The sequence below is a fragment of the Cebus imitator genome, unplaced genomic scaffold, assembly GCF_001604975.1.
Source record: "Cebus imitator isolate Cc_AM_T3 unplaced genomic scaffold, Cebus_imitator-1.0 Scaffold191, whole genome shotgun sequence".
Taxonomy (NCBI): domain Eukaryota; kingdom Metazoa; phylum Chordata; class Mammalia; order Primates; family Cebidae; genus Cebus; species Cebus imitator.
Genome location: NW_016107506.1, coordinates 3,597,116 through 3,615,437, shown reverse-complemented (window position 1 = coordinate 3,615,437; position 18,322 = coordinate 3,597,116). Strand labels below are relative to the sequence as shown.

The window sequence follows — 18,322 nt, the reverse complement described above, 5'->3', positions numbered from 1 at the left end:
TAGCAGTGTAACTTTTATTCCAGTATGTTGAAAGGCAGTGTGAGATGATGTTTCCTGAGAGGGAGACACTAGACAGAGCCTTCCTAGGTATAAATCCTATGGTCACTCACACTGAGGAAGGTATAGAATCTCTCTACATCCCAGTTTCTTCATCCGTAAATGAATTCCTTACTAATACCTATCTCATATAATTACCCTGAAGATTGAATAAGTTAATCAGTGTAAAGCATTTAGAAGAAATCTAGCAGATAATAAGTACTCAATAGATCTTGCTTTTTTTATTAATAAGACTTATTAGTAATAATGATAATTTTATTATATTAATAATGGAGGTAATAGAACCATACGAAAAACTGATTAAAGGATTTGAAGGGAAAATAAGAATGTGCAATTTCTTTACCACCAACTCTAACTACCATTTACTGGTTTTGAATATTCCTTTATTCATCTATTATTTGTTGACCATGTATTATGTGAAAGATACCATGGGCAGTGCTGGGAATTCGGGTAAGTAAACCATGACCTCTCCTCTCAAAGAGCCAACAACAGACAGGGGTGAGAAACAATCCTTCCAAAGAGTTTATACAATTTGATCCTTGTTATACTGGAGATATTTATTAAATGACATGGAATCCAAAAGTGAGATGAGTCAGGGAAGCTTCACAAAGGAACAATGAGCTGACCCTTGAAATTGACTCCTTCAGGCAAGAATGAGAAGGAGAAAGCACAGGAGAAGGTTCCTAGGTAAAGAAGCAAACATATTCAGAAATTGTAAGATGCAGACCAAGTAGAAAATAGGTTCACAGGCCAGGCGCAGTGGCTCAGCCTGTAATCCCAGCACTTTGGGAGGCTTAGGTGGGCAGATCACCTGAGGTCAGGAGTTCGAGAGCACCCTGGCCAACATGGTGAAACCCCATTTCTACCTAAAATACAAAAACTAGCCAGGCATGGTGGCAGGCACCTGTAATCCCAGCTACTCAGGAGGCTGAGACAGGAGAACCACTTGAACCCAGGAGGTGGAGGTTGCAGTGAACCAAGATTGTGTCACTGCACTCCAGCCTGGGGAACAAAGAACAAAACTCCATCACAAGAGAAAAAAAATTAGAAAGAAAGAAAATAGGTTCACAGGGAGTCTTGAAGAGGTTTCCTGAATTCATGCAATAGAAATCTAGAAACTGAGCTTTTTAAAGCTTTTCTGTCAAACCCCCATCGTAACGGAAAGAAAGAAAGCATGAGGTTAGCTACAGAGATTCTGGAGCCACTTGAGTCAAATTGACGCTAAACTTGGGCAAGTTATACTTTGTTTTAAATAGACTTACTTGCTAAGCCTCGGTTTCTTCATCTATGACATGGAGTTTTTATGAGAATTAACAGTGTTCAAAAAAGCTTGGTTATTATTATTTTCCTCGAAGACCAGAGGTGCCACTTTGAATGGACCACGATAATTATAAAATATTATAGGCAAAAAAAGTATATGTTATATCTAGGAATAAAATGTGGCAAATACATCTATTTAAAATCAAATCTTGCATCCACATGTACTTTTTCTACTCCTTCCTTTCGAAGAATTTCAATCTCCTTTGTCAAAATAACACTCACTTTCTACTTGGATAAAGTAGAGTTTCTCTGAGAGTCTCCATTGCCACACTGGTGATGGAAGAAAAGTTTGTAGCCATCTCTGCTATAGTATTAATAAACCCCAAAGTAGAACCAGCCAATAACAATAATGCCCCATAGATTTCCACAGGTAAATTCTCTACAAGTAAAACCCAGTGGTAACCAAATACATAGTCCTAGGAAAGGACTTTCTTATCTCCCTTGTAAGTAGTAAAAACAGAATGTAGCAATTCTTCCTTTAAGTTTCAAAGCACACCAAAAAGTTTTCTTTAAAAAAAATTCCATATCGTTATCCCATAAACACCTCAGATATTGAATGACATAATCACTATGCTCAACCAAACTAGTTAACATCCTTATCTGAGAAAATAGGGTGATTTTTACCTGGCCACATTCCTCCTTCTCCCATTCCTATCTGCCACCTAGGTTGCTGTATCCATTCTTGCTATTACTCCTTGGTACAGGCTCTGATGAGTTTTGTTCTGATAAGTTACAATAACCTTCTAGTTGCTTGCTCTTTTATTCAGTTTTACTTTGCTCCAAAATGACACCAAATGAGTTTGCAATAGTTTCTGGAAGTGCTGATTCATTGATGATATGAAATCTTCTAGACCTAGCTTCAGTCAGTCCATCTCCACTCATCCTTGCCCAAGTGTGTAAACCAATAGGTGTGAACCCCTTGGTTCAGCCATACCAAACTGTGCATAACTCTTCAAACATACCACGTTCTGTACCTCTATGCCTCTTGACAAGCCATTCCTTCTGCCTGAAACAAAGTTCTCCTGGTTCTTCATCTACCTAACTGTTACTACCTGCTCTTTGTATCTCAGAACAAGGCTAACTCTTCTACAGAGCCTTCCTGATGCACCTATCCCATTTCAACGCTGCCCCATGCATGCCCTTGCAGCATGCTATGCACAGTCCAAGGACAGCATTTATCACAGGATTCTGCACATGGTGATTTACTTGCTTGCTTGTTCCACAAAGCTTTATGCTCCCCAAGGACAGAGACTATAGCTCAAGAAACTCACTCATACCTACGTTAATAGATATTCAATCAAAACCAATGGATTTCTTCCTAAAATGTATTCTATACCTTTTTATAAATATATGCTAAAGATATTTCACCTTAGGGTGACTCAGTCATCATTATGAACATTAATTTTGAAACAAAGCTATAACACAATGAATCTTTAGCATATGAATAAATATTTTCCCTGCACAAAATGCCCCCAGACTCTGATTACCGTGCCTGATTTCTGTAAAGTTCTCTTGGCTCTCTGGCACGTTATTAGCTCTGACTCCTCATCAACACTGTACCTGTCTTTGGCAATTCAGTGCTCCCTTTATTTGACATTGCTAAAATTCTAAGCTGAAGAATTAGAAAAGGTGGGGGGAACACGAAAATAATAGTAAACAGCCTCTAAAGCAGGGCATGAAGCTTCCCATGTAAGCCTGTAACAAAAACTTAAAAGCTTTAAATGCACTGATTTTGTAATGTGTATTTTAGCTGCTATGAGACCACTTTTTCCCTCAACACTGGCCCTTCTGGAAGATGAACTCTAAGTAAAGATTTCGATATTTCAAGAAAAGTCTAAAGGGAATAAAATAAAATGACAAAATATAAAGAAAAACCCCTCACCTTGGTTGAAACCTCAGCAATCAAATTCTGCTTATTTGGATCCACAAAATCCACAGGTTGACCTTCAAATTCAATCTTCCCAAGCATGGTACCCTACCAAATTAAAAAAATTAGACAGTTAAAAGGAAGCAACAATGAAGGTGTTGACAAGATAAACTCGCAGGGACTTCAAGCAGCTGCTCCAAGATTTAGGTATCTTTATAACTACTCATAACCATCAGCACAAGATCTTCATCTTCTCAAACTGAAAAGATGAAGTAATTTGCACATTCTGGAAAATACTCGTGGAAATACAATTAATTCTTCTAGGGCTGACACCATTGCCCGATGTAAGCAGGGTCAAAAGGCATCAGAATTCAGATCTCCAGGTTCCAGGTTGATGCAAATTGGGATATTTAGTGGACTTACAATCTTCAGTGTATGTGACCTAAAGACATTTCATGAGAGAGGTGGACAAAAATAAATATATTGAGATGATAAGAAATCTAAAAATTGCAAAAAACAAAAATAAAAAGAACGGGAATTCATTCACTATGATAGTAATATTAATTCACAAAGAAGATGAAATGCAACGTAAGTCATATATTTCTAGAATATACAATGGAAATGTTCACTGCTTTAGATGTCATGTCCAAGTGTCCCTAAGAGCCTGAACTTTAAAGAATGTTCAACCCTTTGTAAAGTTTTCACAAACTACCCTTGCTAACTTGAATATGAAAATGTTTTCTTTTTTCAACTATATCTTGAAATTTACTTATTTGTTAGTAAGTCTGCTTTTACCTACTTAGGAAATTGGCATGCTACATGTAGTAATCAAGATTTTGTTGAGGGGTGAAAATTCCAAATAATTCATTGATTTTCCCTTCTCTGATGAAATTATTGCATTGAAGGAAGTAGAAGGAAGCCTTTATTTCACTTTTAAATGTATTCCTTGGGGGAGAAGTCACTTTTGGGCATAAGTGAGGGTAAAAAGTGCCTGTGCGTCATGTAGGCATGATGATTATTTTGGTGTTATTATTAAATTCAGAGTGCTGCCTCTAAGTATGGGGAAACTACCTAAAACCGCCTTTCACTTACATAGTAGATTACTAAATTTCATGGTGGCCCCTTGTTACTTCTAGACTCCAAGTCACATAATCCCTTGCCTATATTTATGGATCCCTAATTTTGAAATTTGTTTTTCAGTTCTTCTTCCCGTTTTCTTAAAATATGCTATAAGAAATACAATCTTACTTTTCAAACTAAGATTAATAGTAGTAAAAACCATAATACACATTTTTCATATGAACCACCATCACTGATAAACAAATATGAGTCAATATTATTTTGTCTGTGCCAATCTATTCAGCCAATTTTGAAAACCTAACTGCCTATGATAAAAGGAGGGCTCATTTTAACCTAACGTATCCATGAAAGACAAGTGTGGTCTTGAAAGTTTTCCTGAATCATTAGACTTGACTATATTTTGTTCAACCTGCCAATTCTGCCATCTGAATTAATCTCAAGTTCATTCAGTTAAAAACATACCAATCAAGTATTCAACCTTTAAAATTACAGTGAAAAGAGTAAAGCAAAATAACAGAGACCCAGATAGCAGAAGCTGGCCAGATTCACTCCTTCACATGTTAATGGATCCCTTAGGCACTGAGGGAAACACCCACCCACCTACACACACACGAAGAAACATAGATTTGGCTAAAGATGATGATTATACCTTATCCCGAATTATTTTAGTCAGCATTCTTGTGTCCACTCCATAAATTGCAGGAACCTGTAAGAAAAAAATTGTAGTGACAGTGAAATTGGAGGAAATTAAATCCAGCATATTGTTTTCAAGTTACAAACTTAGCCTCATCTATCTTCTTGAGCAGTAAATAATTTCTCCACTCTTTCTTTTCTCTGACCCAGGATGACTGTGTTGTCAGAACACGGTAAATTGCTGCTACAGTTAGGCATAGGACTCTTAATACCCAGGTTCTTTCTCAGAATAAAAAATGAGAAATTCTGAACATCAATCTTCTGCTACACTTCTGGTGCTTTTAACCCAGGATGTTAAATAAGTTAAATCACATTGGTGAACTTCATAAGCAATAATATGCAAATCCATGTTTTGAGCCAAATGTTCCCAGCACAGAGTAGGCACTCAACACACTTTTCTGAAGGGCCATGTTGAGTAGCCACGTTGTACTAAAACATGATCATCCTAATAGTCCATCAGGCAAGACCACCATTTGTTTTAAGTTTTTTTTAACTAGGTTGGATAGAGACACGTGGTAAAATGAAAGAGTAATGAGTTAGGAATCAAGAAAACAGGTTCTACCCCACTGGAGACTTTTTATTAAAACAAAATTTTTTTAAAGATGTTAAAAAAAAACCAAAAACATATTTTAGTTTTTTTTTTAATCCCACTAATTATCTTAGAAATGTTTAAGCAATGTATTTGTTCTCACCTGTAAATTGAAGGAGGTGAACCGGCTATTATCTTAGATTCTTTTCTACTCTACATGACTGTGATCACGGAAGAAGATTCAAAGCGCACTTAAAAACCAAATTTACAAGCCATTGGTTAGGCTTACACTAAAACTCTTAGTTCTGACATAGAGAATCTATGAGAATGAGTGCCCTAAATAACAAAACGGAAAGGGAAACCTTGGGGGTAGTGGGGGGAGGGGCAGTGGTAGAGGAAGGTGTGGGGAAAGAAGTGTCTCCTAAATGAGGATTATGGAAATTAGCTGCCTCAATAATGAAGATAAATTCAGACAGTGGTTGAGAAGAAAATGACGATGGCTCAAGATGTGATATGGATGCCTTCTTCTCCCTTTTAACATTTAGAAAGAATGAGATCTAAAGACCCAGGATCAAGATTATTTTTATTTGTCAGAAAGAAGCAATGTTTAGCCCCCATAGATAGACACTCATTAGAGAGGCAGTACTTTCTCAGAATAAAATTCTGTCAATTACTGGCCCAGCAGTTGAACAAAAAGCAGCTACGGCAGCACTGGAGATGAAGATAAGTGAAGTACATCCATTATCTTAAGTACTTCTAACATATAAACAAGGCATATGCTCTTATTTGATTGAAATTAATATTTAAAGCCCGACATGGTGGCTCACGCTTGTAATCCCAGCACTTTGGGAGGCTAAGGCAGGTGGATCACCTGCGGTCAGGAGCTCGAGATCAGCCTGGCCAACATGGGGAAACACCGTCTGCACTAAAAATACAAAAAATTAGCCGAGTGCGGTGGCGGGCACCTGTAGTCCCAGCTACCCAAGAGGCTGAAGCAGGAGAATAACTTGAGCCCGGGAGGGGGAGGTTGCAGTGAGCCAAGATGACACCATTGCACTCCAGCCTGGGCAACAAGAATGAAAGTCTGTCTCAAAAAAAAAGAAGAAAAGAAAAGAAAATATTAACATTTAAACTAAAAGTGTAAGATAAAGTTTTATAACCCTTTTTTTTATATTATTAATACTTCAAATGAAATTATATATAATTACAGGTCATAATGTTGAAGCCCAAAGACACTTGATGGTAATCTGCTTATACTCATAAGTATTAAAGATCAGCCAAGTATCGCATAAAATGATTATGTGACCTGCACAGAGTTACGCAACCAGTTAACGGTAGAGCTGGTACTAAAACCCATGAAGCAAGTTCCACAACTGCATTCTAAATAAAGGGGTGAAGGAGAGTAAAAGACTTAATTACTAAAGAGAAAATAAAATTCTAAAATTTTCTCTACCCCCATTTCCCAAATGTGAAAAGCTACCAAGCATGTATGAGTGCCACCTAGTGGATAAACTGAAAGTATGTGGTTATCAGCATTTGAGGAGGAATCCAGACATTTCAGCCTTCGTATAATGAAAGAGAAGGAATCCCTCTTTGAAATGCAAATATTCCAAACTACATTATCTTCCTCTGTCTGCTTGGCACTTCTGAATCTGCAGGTACCTTCTTAATCTTCCTTAGGTGATGATGGATGCCCTATTCCATTTCTCACCTTTTCTTCCTGTAGCCATTGCCCTAAGCTCTTGGTAGCCAGCCAGTGGTTGTAGTCTTTACTATAATCCAGCACCAGCAAACCTGCAACCTAGAAAGACAGGCAGTCATTTTAAACAGGTTATCACAAAATATTATCCAACTCTTGTGAGTCAGTTTGCATTTTGAAAGTTTTATGATATCCACTGACATTTTGAAAATAAGAGGGAAAAAAAAATCAACACCCTTCTTTTAAAATATGTAATTGTTGCCTTAATTATCATGGGAGGGAGCAGGCTTACCTGGCTTGATAAATCCTGAAACTAGACTAGGTCCCCCTTCATGATGTGCATGGCATATATCAAGAATTTAATTAATAATTACTGGTTTAATGCACATGACGAACAAAATAATTTTGAATTTACATTTAAACGAGAGCAAAAATTGATGGAAAATTGTGAGAAATAGTAAAAACTAAGTTAAATGATCAGTTAAAGTCATTCAAAAATGGAATGGTGAAAAAATAGTATCAAGTTTGGAATAAAATTTTTGAATTGTTTATATGATATATATCCCTAAGATAGTTTCCAAAGTTACCTTGATTAGGAAATCTTAATATGTTTACTTTTAGACTGATATAAAAGCTATCTTTAAATCATCCCCTAGAGGCTAAGATTAAAAAGCAAATAATTGATGCATAATTGATTACTAAACTCCTTTTAAAAGGTGATTTTCCCCAATTCTTTTATAGCATAGTTATTATTTGAAGATATGACAACATTTTTTTCAAGTTAAGCCAAGTTTCATCCAATGAATTAAAATTCAAAGTGCCCTGAGAAATGAAACTCAAAATACTGTCAAGTTAAAGATTATTCTCATATACCTAGGAATGAGATTGAATACATGAACTTAATGATTTGTACTACCATATTGAGGAAGAAACTTTGGCCATCCTAATTCTTAAAAATAAGCTAACTATACTCCCTCAAATTGACACGTTTTAAATGACTGTAACTCGTACTACCTTGATTCCATCAGACTCCAAATATTTGCTAAGTCCCAGTTCATCCAGAGCAGTAGTATCAGGAGCTCCACCGTTCCCAATAATGGGGTTGACCATTGTGAGAATCTGTCCCTTGTAGGCAGGGTCAGTAATAGCTTCTGGGTACCTGAGTAAACATGCCAAAAAATTATCAACAAATAATGTATGTAACTGCAAAGCTATAATCTACATGCTGTGAATTATTTAACCCTTGAAAATGAGAAGAATTTGAGATTAAAATCCAACAAGAATGTCTCTAGATTTTGGCAAACCAAGGGAAATTTTATGACAGAATATAAAAATTGATGCTATGATATTCTTGATACAAAGAAAAACCTGACTCATGAATATTAAGGTGTATTTTCATATAAGTTTTATTTCCTCAATTTCGTTAAATTTTTTAATTCCTTTAAAAATCCCTTTCTAGCATCTTAATTTTTAAAATATCACTGCTGTATTTAAAATTTGCAGATACTCTCAAGATTTCCCTGGCCTACCAAATATCATTGAGCCCAAACTGATATTTACTGTTGAGGGCTGCCAATTTCACCAAGATAAAAACCATCAAAAAATTGAAAAGTTTTTTTTCATATTTTTTGGGATGCTAAAGATTATCCTGATTGTGTTAGTGATGGTTGCATGAGTATATATATATCATTAAAATTCAATGAATATTTAAAATAAGTGAGGTAATTTATATGAAAGAATAACTCAATAAAGTGGATTTTAAAATATTTTAATTTTAGGAAGAAGCATATAAGTTTGGGAGCAATTATCTGCTTAGAAAAAAATTAATCTCACAGACTTGACTTGAGGCATTTCTGACTTCTCAGTTAAAAGATGCCAACTAACTATTTTAAAGTACTGATATGGAATTAGGAAGGAATGCAGAAAGGCTATATTTTAAAATTAGGGTGAGGGGGAAAATACAAATATATTGTATGTGTGTGCATATACATATCATATGTGTGTGTATATATGTACATGCACATATTTCTTATTCTTAAGAAAAAGGAAAAGATTATTTCCATAAATACCAGGAGCTATCTACACTTTTTTCCATGCCCTGGAATACATTGTAATTGAGGGATTTTTTCTGCTGTCTTCCATGTTCACTTTCTGCAAAATGAGTTAAGCCAAATCTTTTTTGTGGATTACAACTGAAAGTGAATTTAGGTGCTCAGAGGGACAGAATCAAAGACTTTGAAACCAATAAAGTTCAACCCAGGCAGTAATCAACATAAATTCCTCAACACCATTCAGATTAATGCCTACCAGAACTAACTTTGTCAACAGAATACTTAGTCTTTCTGCTCCGGAATCTCTAAAGTTACTCAAGAACTGTGATATTTATCGGCAGCTTCCATCAGCTAATTTCTCAGATGTCTCTTATCTGTCAGGAACTGATAATTTTTTAACCAAGGCTTGTCCACAATATAAATGCATTGGTTGAAGATGAAAAACAAAATAACCCCTTTAATTATCAACCACCTTACTGAGAGAGGCACATAATGAATGAAAGCAGCATTTCTCAATGGAAAATAGGATCTGTGGACTAATCTTATAAATGAATGTCTTTTCCTTCATCAAAAAAAAAAATAATTAATTTGATTTTACTTCTCCTTCTTCTTTCTCTCCATAAAAGAACAGGCCATTTCCTTTAAATATATGCTTACAATACTCTTCAGTAAATGAATAAATACACTCTGTCCTAGAGAACTACAGTGTTGAGAGCAAATTAATCCATCAGCTCCTGTTTGACTTTTGTGATGTGACAAGATTTATTGCCTGTAATCTATCACAGAGAAGAAAACTCTAGTGCCCTTCATCATTCTGATCTATATTAAACAGTTGTTTGTTGGCAGGTATATTAACACAGCTAGTAATTAGTGCTGTCGAAAAGCTTAAATAATTGCCTGGTGAAGCAAAACTTTGCAAACAGTTTTCATACACGGTAATTTAATGTTCTCACCAGTGGAACTATTTAAAAACCCATCTAATATTCTTCATTTCATACAGGGAGGCAAGAGTTTAAGGAAGAATATAAAATCATAATATAGTGGAAGTTTGGTCAATTAGTATTTTCAATATCAGTGAACCTAATGCCCCCTTGTCTTTATGAGGCTAACTTGAATTTCTCTAAAGAATTTATCAAATATTTCACAGGATACTAGTTGGATTGAATCTGTATTGGAAACCCCTTCAAACAATCTAGTTACATTTCAAGACATATAATTATTTAAATCCCCAGCTGTAAATTAGTATCTAATCCAGCCCCCTCACTTTTTATACGAAGAAACTAGAACTCAGAAAGCTTAAATGATGTTCCCAATATTATGTATAATTAGTTATCCTTAGAATTAAGACTAGAACGTCTGCCTCTTGATTCCCAGGTGAATAAACATTTATTAACTAGGTAAGACCAGCCACTTAATTTCTGTAGCAACTCTCATTTTCATTGCTGTACATGTTAGCAGATATTAAATACTAAGGTGGGTCACAGTGGATAATTACTGAAAATATTAGACCTACACACCTATTCTCTCATTGATTATTTTAAGATAATAAATGTATCTGTTATTTCACCTTTCTTACTAGAGTGCAAAATTATATAAAATACCCAAAGACTTTCTTATCTCCTTACAGTATTTCATGTCAGATGTACAAAATTGATTATTTCTTAATGAAATGGCACTAGAATGTACTATCTATTCTTTTCCTTGCTCCAATTTTCACCTTAATCAGATCCATACCTCCTTTTACAGAAACCATTTGGTAATCTCACATAACCTGTGTCCTCACAATCTAAGTTTCTAGAATTAAATTTTTCCTTTTTATCCAGGGGACTAACAGCATGCCCATGTTGTCTTTCATTTAAAGCAGTAGGAAGTTCATGTCTAACTTTCTTTCAAGGATGGCTTCAGAAGGCTATGTACAAGGCACAGTGCAACTTCAGGACTAATGTAGTCTTATTATGATGCAGTGATTTCAACTTACCACCATGAGTAAGATTATCCAGTTATTTCTCCACATAGAAGAAGAAAAAGGCTTGAAAAAACATTACTCACCCTCCCAGGCCAGTATTAAAAACCACTTCACCAGCAACAGAGGATGGATGCCCAAAGGAGTAACCTTTCATCTTAGTTCCATCTTCCAGGACAATGTGTGCTGTCTGTGCCTGAAAACACAGTTACATGAATCTTAGCAGAATTCACAATACAAAACACACAAAAAAACACCAAAGGTAAGACACACAAATATATTAAATAAAGGCACAGTATATTTAATGAAACCATGCTGCACAGATTTGCAGTTGTGTTCCTATTACTTGTCACTTTTCTTCAAATATATGTCTCTTGTAACTGTCAGGTGTTTTGTTTTGTTTTGTTTTCTTGAAAGAGTAACTGAGGCATGCAGATACATTGCCTATTCTAAGTTTACTTGCAGAGTTGTTGGCAAGCCAGAAATACTTCAATTTCGCCGATACATTATGTGTCTATCTTTTCCCCTTTAACATTCCCTAGCTTTGCTCAATAATAGCTTTAAGGAAAGTTCATGAGTTTGCAAAAACATTGTGAATTACACTATATAGCTCATCATCACTGAAATTTAGAGGGAATCGTCAAGTTTATAGATCAAACTGTGTTTGGCAGAGCTTTTGGGTTTGATGGAGTTGTCCCAAGGGTTGCCCTCTCCATGCCAGAATTACGTTCATGAGGAAACTCAAACTTTATCACTCTCTTAATACTAACACAAAAGCAAGCACTGTAGAACATTCTAGAAGTATATTGTATTTTGCTTTTTATTAGAGTTAATTATATCCATGTCTAATTCCTTCTCTATACTATGGCATTTGGAATTTAATGACTTTGCCATACTAATCTTTGAGCCAGTGTCTACCAAATTCTTAGCTACCAAATTCTTAGCTAAGAAGAGGGACAATTGGAGAAACATATAAGAAGACACTCCTTATAAATACTCTAAAGTCCATTGCCGAAACCATTTAAATCTGACTCTCAATTTCCATAAAATTCAGGGGAGAGAGGAATGTTTTCAATTACACTTTGGGAGGCAAAACATAGACTCCCTAAGAAACTCTATAGGACAAACTAGTTAGAACATAGTTTTAAAAAATTAAGCTATAGGAAAAAACATATCTGCAATAATTGAGGAAATTTGAATAATAAATTGAAATTTGACTATATTAAGTATAATTTTTTAAGATAGATCCTCTCAGAATTGTAGTTACATTTGTAAGGCATTGCCTTTTAAAAGATATACACTGTAATAGTCAAGGATAAAATAGTGTGATATCTCAGATTTGCTTCAAAGTAATCAAGAGTTAAGGGGATGGATAGGGATACAGATGAAAGAAGTTTGACTATGACTTGAATTTCTTGAAGTAAGGAAGGTCATTGTGCTATTCTTTCTGCAAGGTTTGAGTGTAGTCATTAGAGACAAAAACATACTAACTCTTCATTTTACTTCCCTTACAGTTTTAGGACTAATTATTCATTAGAATAATTGTGTTCGTCAATGTAAAATAATGTCTTAATTACCTTTAAACCAACATACTATATTCCTATATCTTATTTATATGTGAGTGTGCATACATGTTAACTTACATTTACACACAAAACTATGTTAGCGTTTTCCATTAAAACTGATAGGATATGTTTAAGATGTTCCTCTCAACAGGTAATTTTATTAGTTTTTTTTAAAAATCAGAGGTATAATATATGAATTTCAAGTTTGTACTTTTGAGAAAGATTGAACAGTATGCTGCTGTGCACATTTTATGTGTGTTTGTGTATGTGTGAGTGAGCATATTCGTGTGTTCCTGGGCAAGATTAACCAAAAGAATTTTGTCCCTTACTTGGCTTATCAAATTATCTTTGAATTAGTTTTATCTATCTCCTTCAACCAAGTATTTGAAATCTCAAGTTTGACACTTTAAATAGTTGGAGTTTGTCTTCATTAAATTAAAAAATATTTTAGAATTACTCACCACAAAGGAAACCATAATTATTCATTTATTTATTTATTTATTTATTTATTATGAGTGATAATCAGACTTCTATGGAAGAGATGGTCTTAACACACAAGTCTGAATTCTGCTTCCATATCCAGGAAATCAGCTTTGCATGTTACTTCTGATAACATGCTATTCTGATTCTAAATTTTGTTTTAATTTGCCAATTTTTGTCTAATTACAATTCAAGACAGAAGTTGAAGATTCTAGTAAGAGTGATAGTGTATTTTTGAAGATTAATATAAGCTATCCAAATATCTCTCTGCTAATGGGTCTGAATACAAGTGTGTTTATTAGGAAAACTCCCCAGGTAATTCTGATGTGTTTTATTAGGTGAAACCTTTGGTCTAAGTAATGAAAATTTGCCACCGAAAAATATTTTCTACTGGAAATATTGTTTTTTGTTCTTAAGGAAATCATGTGTAAACCTACATCTTTTACCAAATGAAAAGAAAAAGAAAAAATTAGATAATATGTAACGAAAACAACTGTATTTAGTTGGCTAAATTTGGGTGTAAACTGTAAATTTCAATTATTTTCTATATTATCAGTTTAACTATGCTACTCTGAGCCATGCTTGCTTAAAATATTACCTTTGTTTATATTTTTATTTTGCTTTGCTCTGTTCTCTTCTCCTCTGAGAATTTCAAATTATCTGATATCTGGCTTAGACACTATCTAATCATTTTAAAGAAAGGTAAAAATTAACATAAGCAAACCAAAACTTGTGAGCCTATTCCTACAATTGTTTGGTATTTTTTTTTGCTTCCTTCATGACACTAGTTTTCTATTTTGTTTTTCCTCTCTATATTTGAAGAGACATTTGCTATTGCCTGAAATAGTCCCTGAGATGGTGTTCAATATGTCTTTTTGCTGCTTTAATTATATTTTTGGTTCTTTTGGCAGTTTTTATAGATCTTCCAATCCTCTTTCCAACTACACGATATTTGTTACAAGCCTCTGTTTATTGCCTAAAGTACTCTTTATATTCCTCTTAACTATACTGGCCTCTGATGAATTTAAAATGATGAGTTCCAATTGACTTATCTATGAATTGATGGATGAGCTCTGAACAAAGAGCTATTATTTGGAATCCTTTCTTCTAACTAACAGTTCCCCAAATGCTATTTCATTCCAAGTAGTATAAAAGAAATCACCTTGTTACCATCATAAGATATTTTAGTAGCCTCAGTCCTAGTTGACAGAGGTCCACAGGCTAGGAATTACATTATAACATTAAATTATAATTTAAGTGTCTACTGCCAGAGCACTTCATACTTTGATAGGGGAAAATATGAAAGAAACCTTAACGAAAAGAAGTGTGTACTCTTGTGGAATGTCAGGAAAAGTAACCAAAGGATTATATAAATGTGAGTTCCGTAAAATAAAGGACCCTATCATGACATGATCCCTATATGTTTAATAAAAGTGTGTATGCCAATAAGACCATTTAGACATTCAAGTCTCAGACACCGAAATTCTAACCAGGTGTCACGCACCTTGCTAGGCTCTGTAGATAAATGGATGAATGTCTCCAGGCTCCTCATTTAGTAAAAGTTTAGATAAGGGCATGGATTATAAAACAGAGAGACCTTCAATAAGAATATCACTGAGGCATCACTGAAATACGTGGAAATACAAAGATAAATACTTTTCCCTTGAGAGATTAAGCTTTAAAAAAAATAATTTGCCTTTTCTTCTCCACTGATGTTTTAAGCAATAAAAAATAAAAATTTCAATAAAGAAACTTGTCAATTTTTAACTTTAAAGTCCAAAATTTAAAGATTTCTTCATCTTTGCTTAGAGATCATTTTCTCAGAGAGGCCTATGCCCTCATTTAAAATTTCAGTTCCCCAGCCCTCTTTCTCCTTGGTCTGCTCTTCATTCATAGCACTCATCACCTCGTAACATACAATCTAGTGATTTATTTATTATCTATTTCATCACATTAGAAAATGAACTCCATGTGGGCAGACTATTGGGTCTGCTTCATTCACTGGTGTGCCTCCAGCCTACCTCAGTGCCTGGCACAGTGTAGACAAGTAACAAAGCTTCGTTCACACTTTAGTGAAATTACTTTAGTCAGATAAATTACATTTAGCAGAATATTGCTGAATGATTAAATAATGAATTTGGTGAGAGGAAAATCTCTAATGCAACATTTTCCAGAAGTGGTTATTCTTACGAATATTTTAAAACCTAGAATATTACATTTCTTGGAGTCTCAATCACTCCCCTTTGGCATATTTTCCTAGTATATCTTGGAGTTACAACGTTCAAATCACATCTGGCTCTACAGGCTAGTTACTCAAATAATATTCCAATTAAAAATAGTTCTACCTCATCACATAGTATCTAATAATAATGGCTATAACTAATACACAGTCACCTATTTGCTTTTAGAATTAACTTCACATTACATGAAATTGTGTGACCACCCAAGGCAAAAATCCCATCATCTATTGTCTCCCAGTTGTTCTGCCTGCCTCCAATTCCTCCCTACTTCTACCCATCCTATGCAGTCTAGTTAAGGCTTTCTTAAACATTAATTGGATGACACTAATCCCCAAATTCCTCAATTTGCATTCAAAGTCCTCTCATCTGGCCCACTCTCTATATATGGAATTCCATAGATTCCCCACCTTTCTGTGTCAATCCTTTGTGCATAAATGTCTTCCTTGTTGCCTTTTTACATCCTGGTAATGCTTCCCAATACCTATGGTATGTACTAAGTCAGAATTAATCACTGATATTCTCATGCTTCCACTGACTTCCCTTGATGTATACTGTTGTGTTACCTTTTAATTGCTAAGGTATTCATCTGCCATACTAGATTCTAACTTCTCAGTGTTATATTTAGAAAGCACAATGCCTAATTCAATGTTGTATCCCCACTGCAATAGCCCACTGTTGTCCACACAGTAATATTCTCACTACGCAGCTTGTGAATGCATAGAACTGTAGTTCATTATGTGATATTAGCATGCTACAATGCTGACACTATGATGTTTTCAAAATTATTCTTTGATGCTTACTGACTTCAGTTATTTTTTAATTTTCATGTTCTCCTCTTGAAAGCAAAGACAAATATTTCACATAGGTATAGTTCATGCTAAAACACAGAAGACGAAAGTGATGAATGAGTTGAGGCTGGCAATTACCGCCCAAAAAGTACCCTTAGGCTTTCACATACCAGTCAGGTGTTGTATAAGTAATATCTTCAGAAGAAGACCCTAAAAGGTGATTTCTAAATGTCATTCTTTAGGTTTCCTCATGAATTGTTTCTATAATTAATATTAATAATTATCTATGTTATGTAGAAATCTAATCCTCCATCACTAGGGAAAAGAATAAAGCTGCATTCGGTATATATAACCCAAGCATTCTCTTTTTCTTCCTTTACTTTTTATCTAAAATGCTTGCCAAATTTTACTGTATGTCAGCAGTAAATTTGTTTGTTTTAATTCAGTGATGTGGTCTCATGCTTATAACATTACATTTCTATACCAAATCCCCAATTATGTTATTACTAATAATTAGCTAATTTTATCCCTCTATTAAAAAAACTGAGGCTACTATATTATTATTTTTGTTGAGGTGTATATATAATCCTAGTACATCTTTGATATTTAATAAGTGTTGGTATAATTAATTTTGGAAATAGTAACTAAAGATAACGTATACTTTAAACTTTCTCTAGTGTGAGTTCCAATATTAAAGTAATCCCTTAAAAATTGTAATACTCGTATTTGGATAAAGTAAAGCATTAACGTTTCTTAAGCATGCCTGGTAGAAGTAGACTGACCAGTCATTATTCTGTTTCTACCTTTTGCTATTACTTTAATTATAAGCTATTAAAACAGAAACTGGGTTGCATATATACTTATCTATGTTTATTAAAGTGTATATGCAGTTGTACAAATAAATTGAGAACTTGGATTTGAAAAATTTATAGTGTTTTGGGAAAGGTATCTTACTTCAAGTAGAATTATGAAGCAATGTTGGAAAAGTAGGATTTGGGATCATGTTGTGTCACCGAGAACTCTATTCTGATCAACCCCCTATGACATACTTATTAATAGCTAACATGAATGTACTAGCACTATCTTTAAAGCCATTAGTGGATTTTCTCATCTAATCTTCACCAAAGAAAAAAATTATGTAGGTGATATTGAAATCTCCATGTTACACTTGAGCTAACTGAGCCTCAGAGAAGTAAAGATCATTCCACTAGCAATTGGAGGAGCAGCAGTTTCTGAATCTAGTCGGTTTGACTTATAACCTCTTTTTCTTTTTCTAAGCTTACTTTTATTTCTACTTTCCAATTTCTTAAGTGAGGATAAAAGTAAATTTAAGCATGAAGTCCATTTAAATTTATTTATAAGAACTTTAATTCAAAATTGCCATGGATAAGCCACAACAGGCCCAGGTCAACAAAGAACTACCTATCTACAAATCTGTAAATTGTCAGAGTGAAATGTCAAGTCATTTATTACATTCCATAATCTGAAGAGAACCAGCAGGTTTTGAGAACAATTTTCACTGATCCTAGGTCCTTGAGTTCTCAAGCTTTGAAGATTGTTAGAACCCTAGGTGCGGTGATGACCTCTCAGTCCCCCCATTTTTCCCCCAGTGAGGGAGGATTCAATTTCTAGGTAGCATAGATAATTTTAATATTAATAATGGAGAGACTTGCTGCCCGACTGTGAGGAGTGAGGTCAGCAAACTATCTCCTGCTTCAAATTTTTCAGAGTTTATCTCAGCTGCAGAGGGCTACATTGCCCCATGACATTCCTGGAATACCCCATGGCCAGTGACTGAGTCAGTCCCAGATAGAAAGCCTCAGGCCCAGTCCAGAAAAGTCTGGGGACAACAGCTTCCTATCCAGTTCACCAAAGCTTTATCAAAATTACATCGCAGTTTAGTTCTATGCCCAGTTCAACTTCGTGAAGCTTCATAAAGGTTGATCTCTAATAGATAGCATGCTCCCCAAACATCATCTCAGCATTTGTT

At 34.7% G+C, this 18,322-nt stretch overlaps 1 protein-coding gene across 4 annotated transcripts in view; it reads right to left on the bottom strand.

Moving 5' to 3' along the window:
• The window catches only part of CPS1 (carbamoyl-phosphate synthase 1), a 149,172-nt gene that overhangs the window by 90,593 nt on the left and 40,257 nt on the right, over positions 1 to 18,322 (bottom strand). For all 4 annotated transcript variants that reach the window (XM_017546813.2, XM_037745103.1, XM_037745102.1 and 1 more), the window contains exons 3-7: positions 11,346 to 11,455; positions 8,260 to 8,404; positions 7,258 to 7,347; positions 4,974 to 5,030; positions 3,260 to 3,352 (exon numbers count right to left, since the gene is read on the bottom strand). In XM_017546813.2, the coding sequence (XP_017402302.1) occupies positions 3,260 to 3,352; positions 4,974 to 5,030; positions 7,258 to 7,347; positions 8,260 to 8,404; positions 11,346 to 11,455 (495 nt within the window). The remainder of the gene's footprint in view (positions 1 to 3,259; positions 3,353 to 4,973; positions 5,031 to 7,257; positions 7,348 to 8,259; positions 8,405 to 11,345; positions 11,456 to 18,322) is intronic.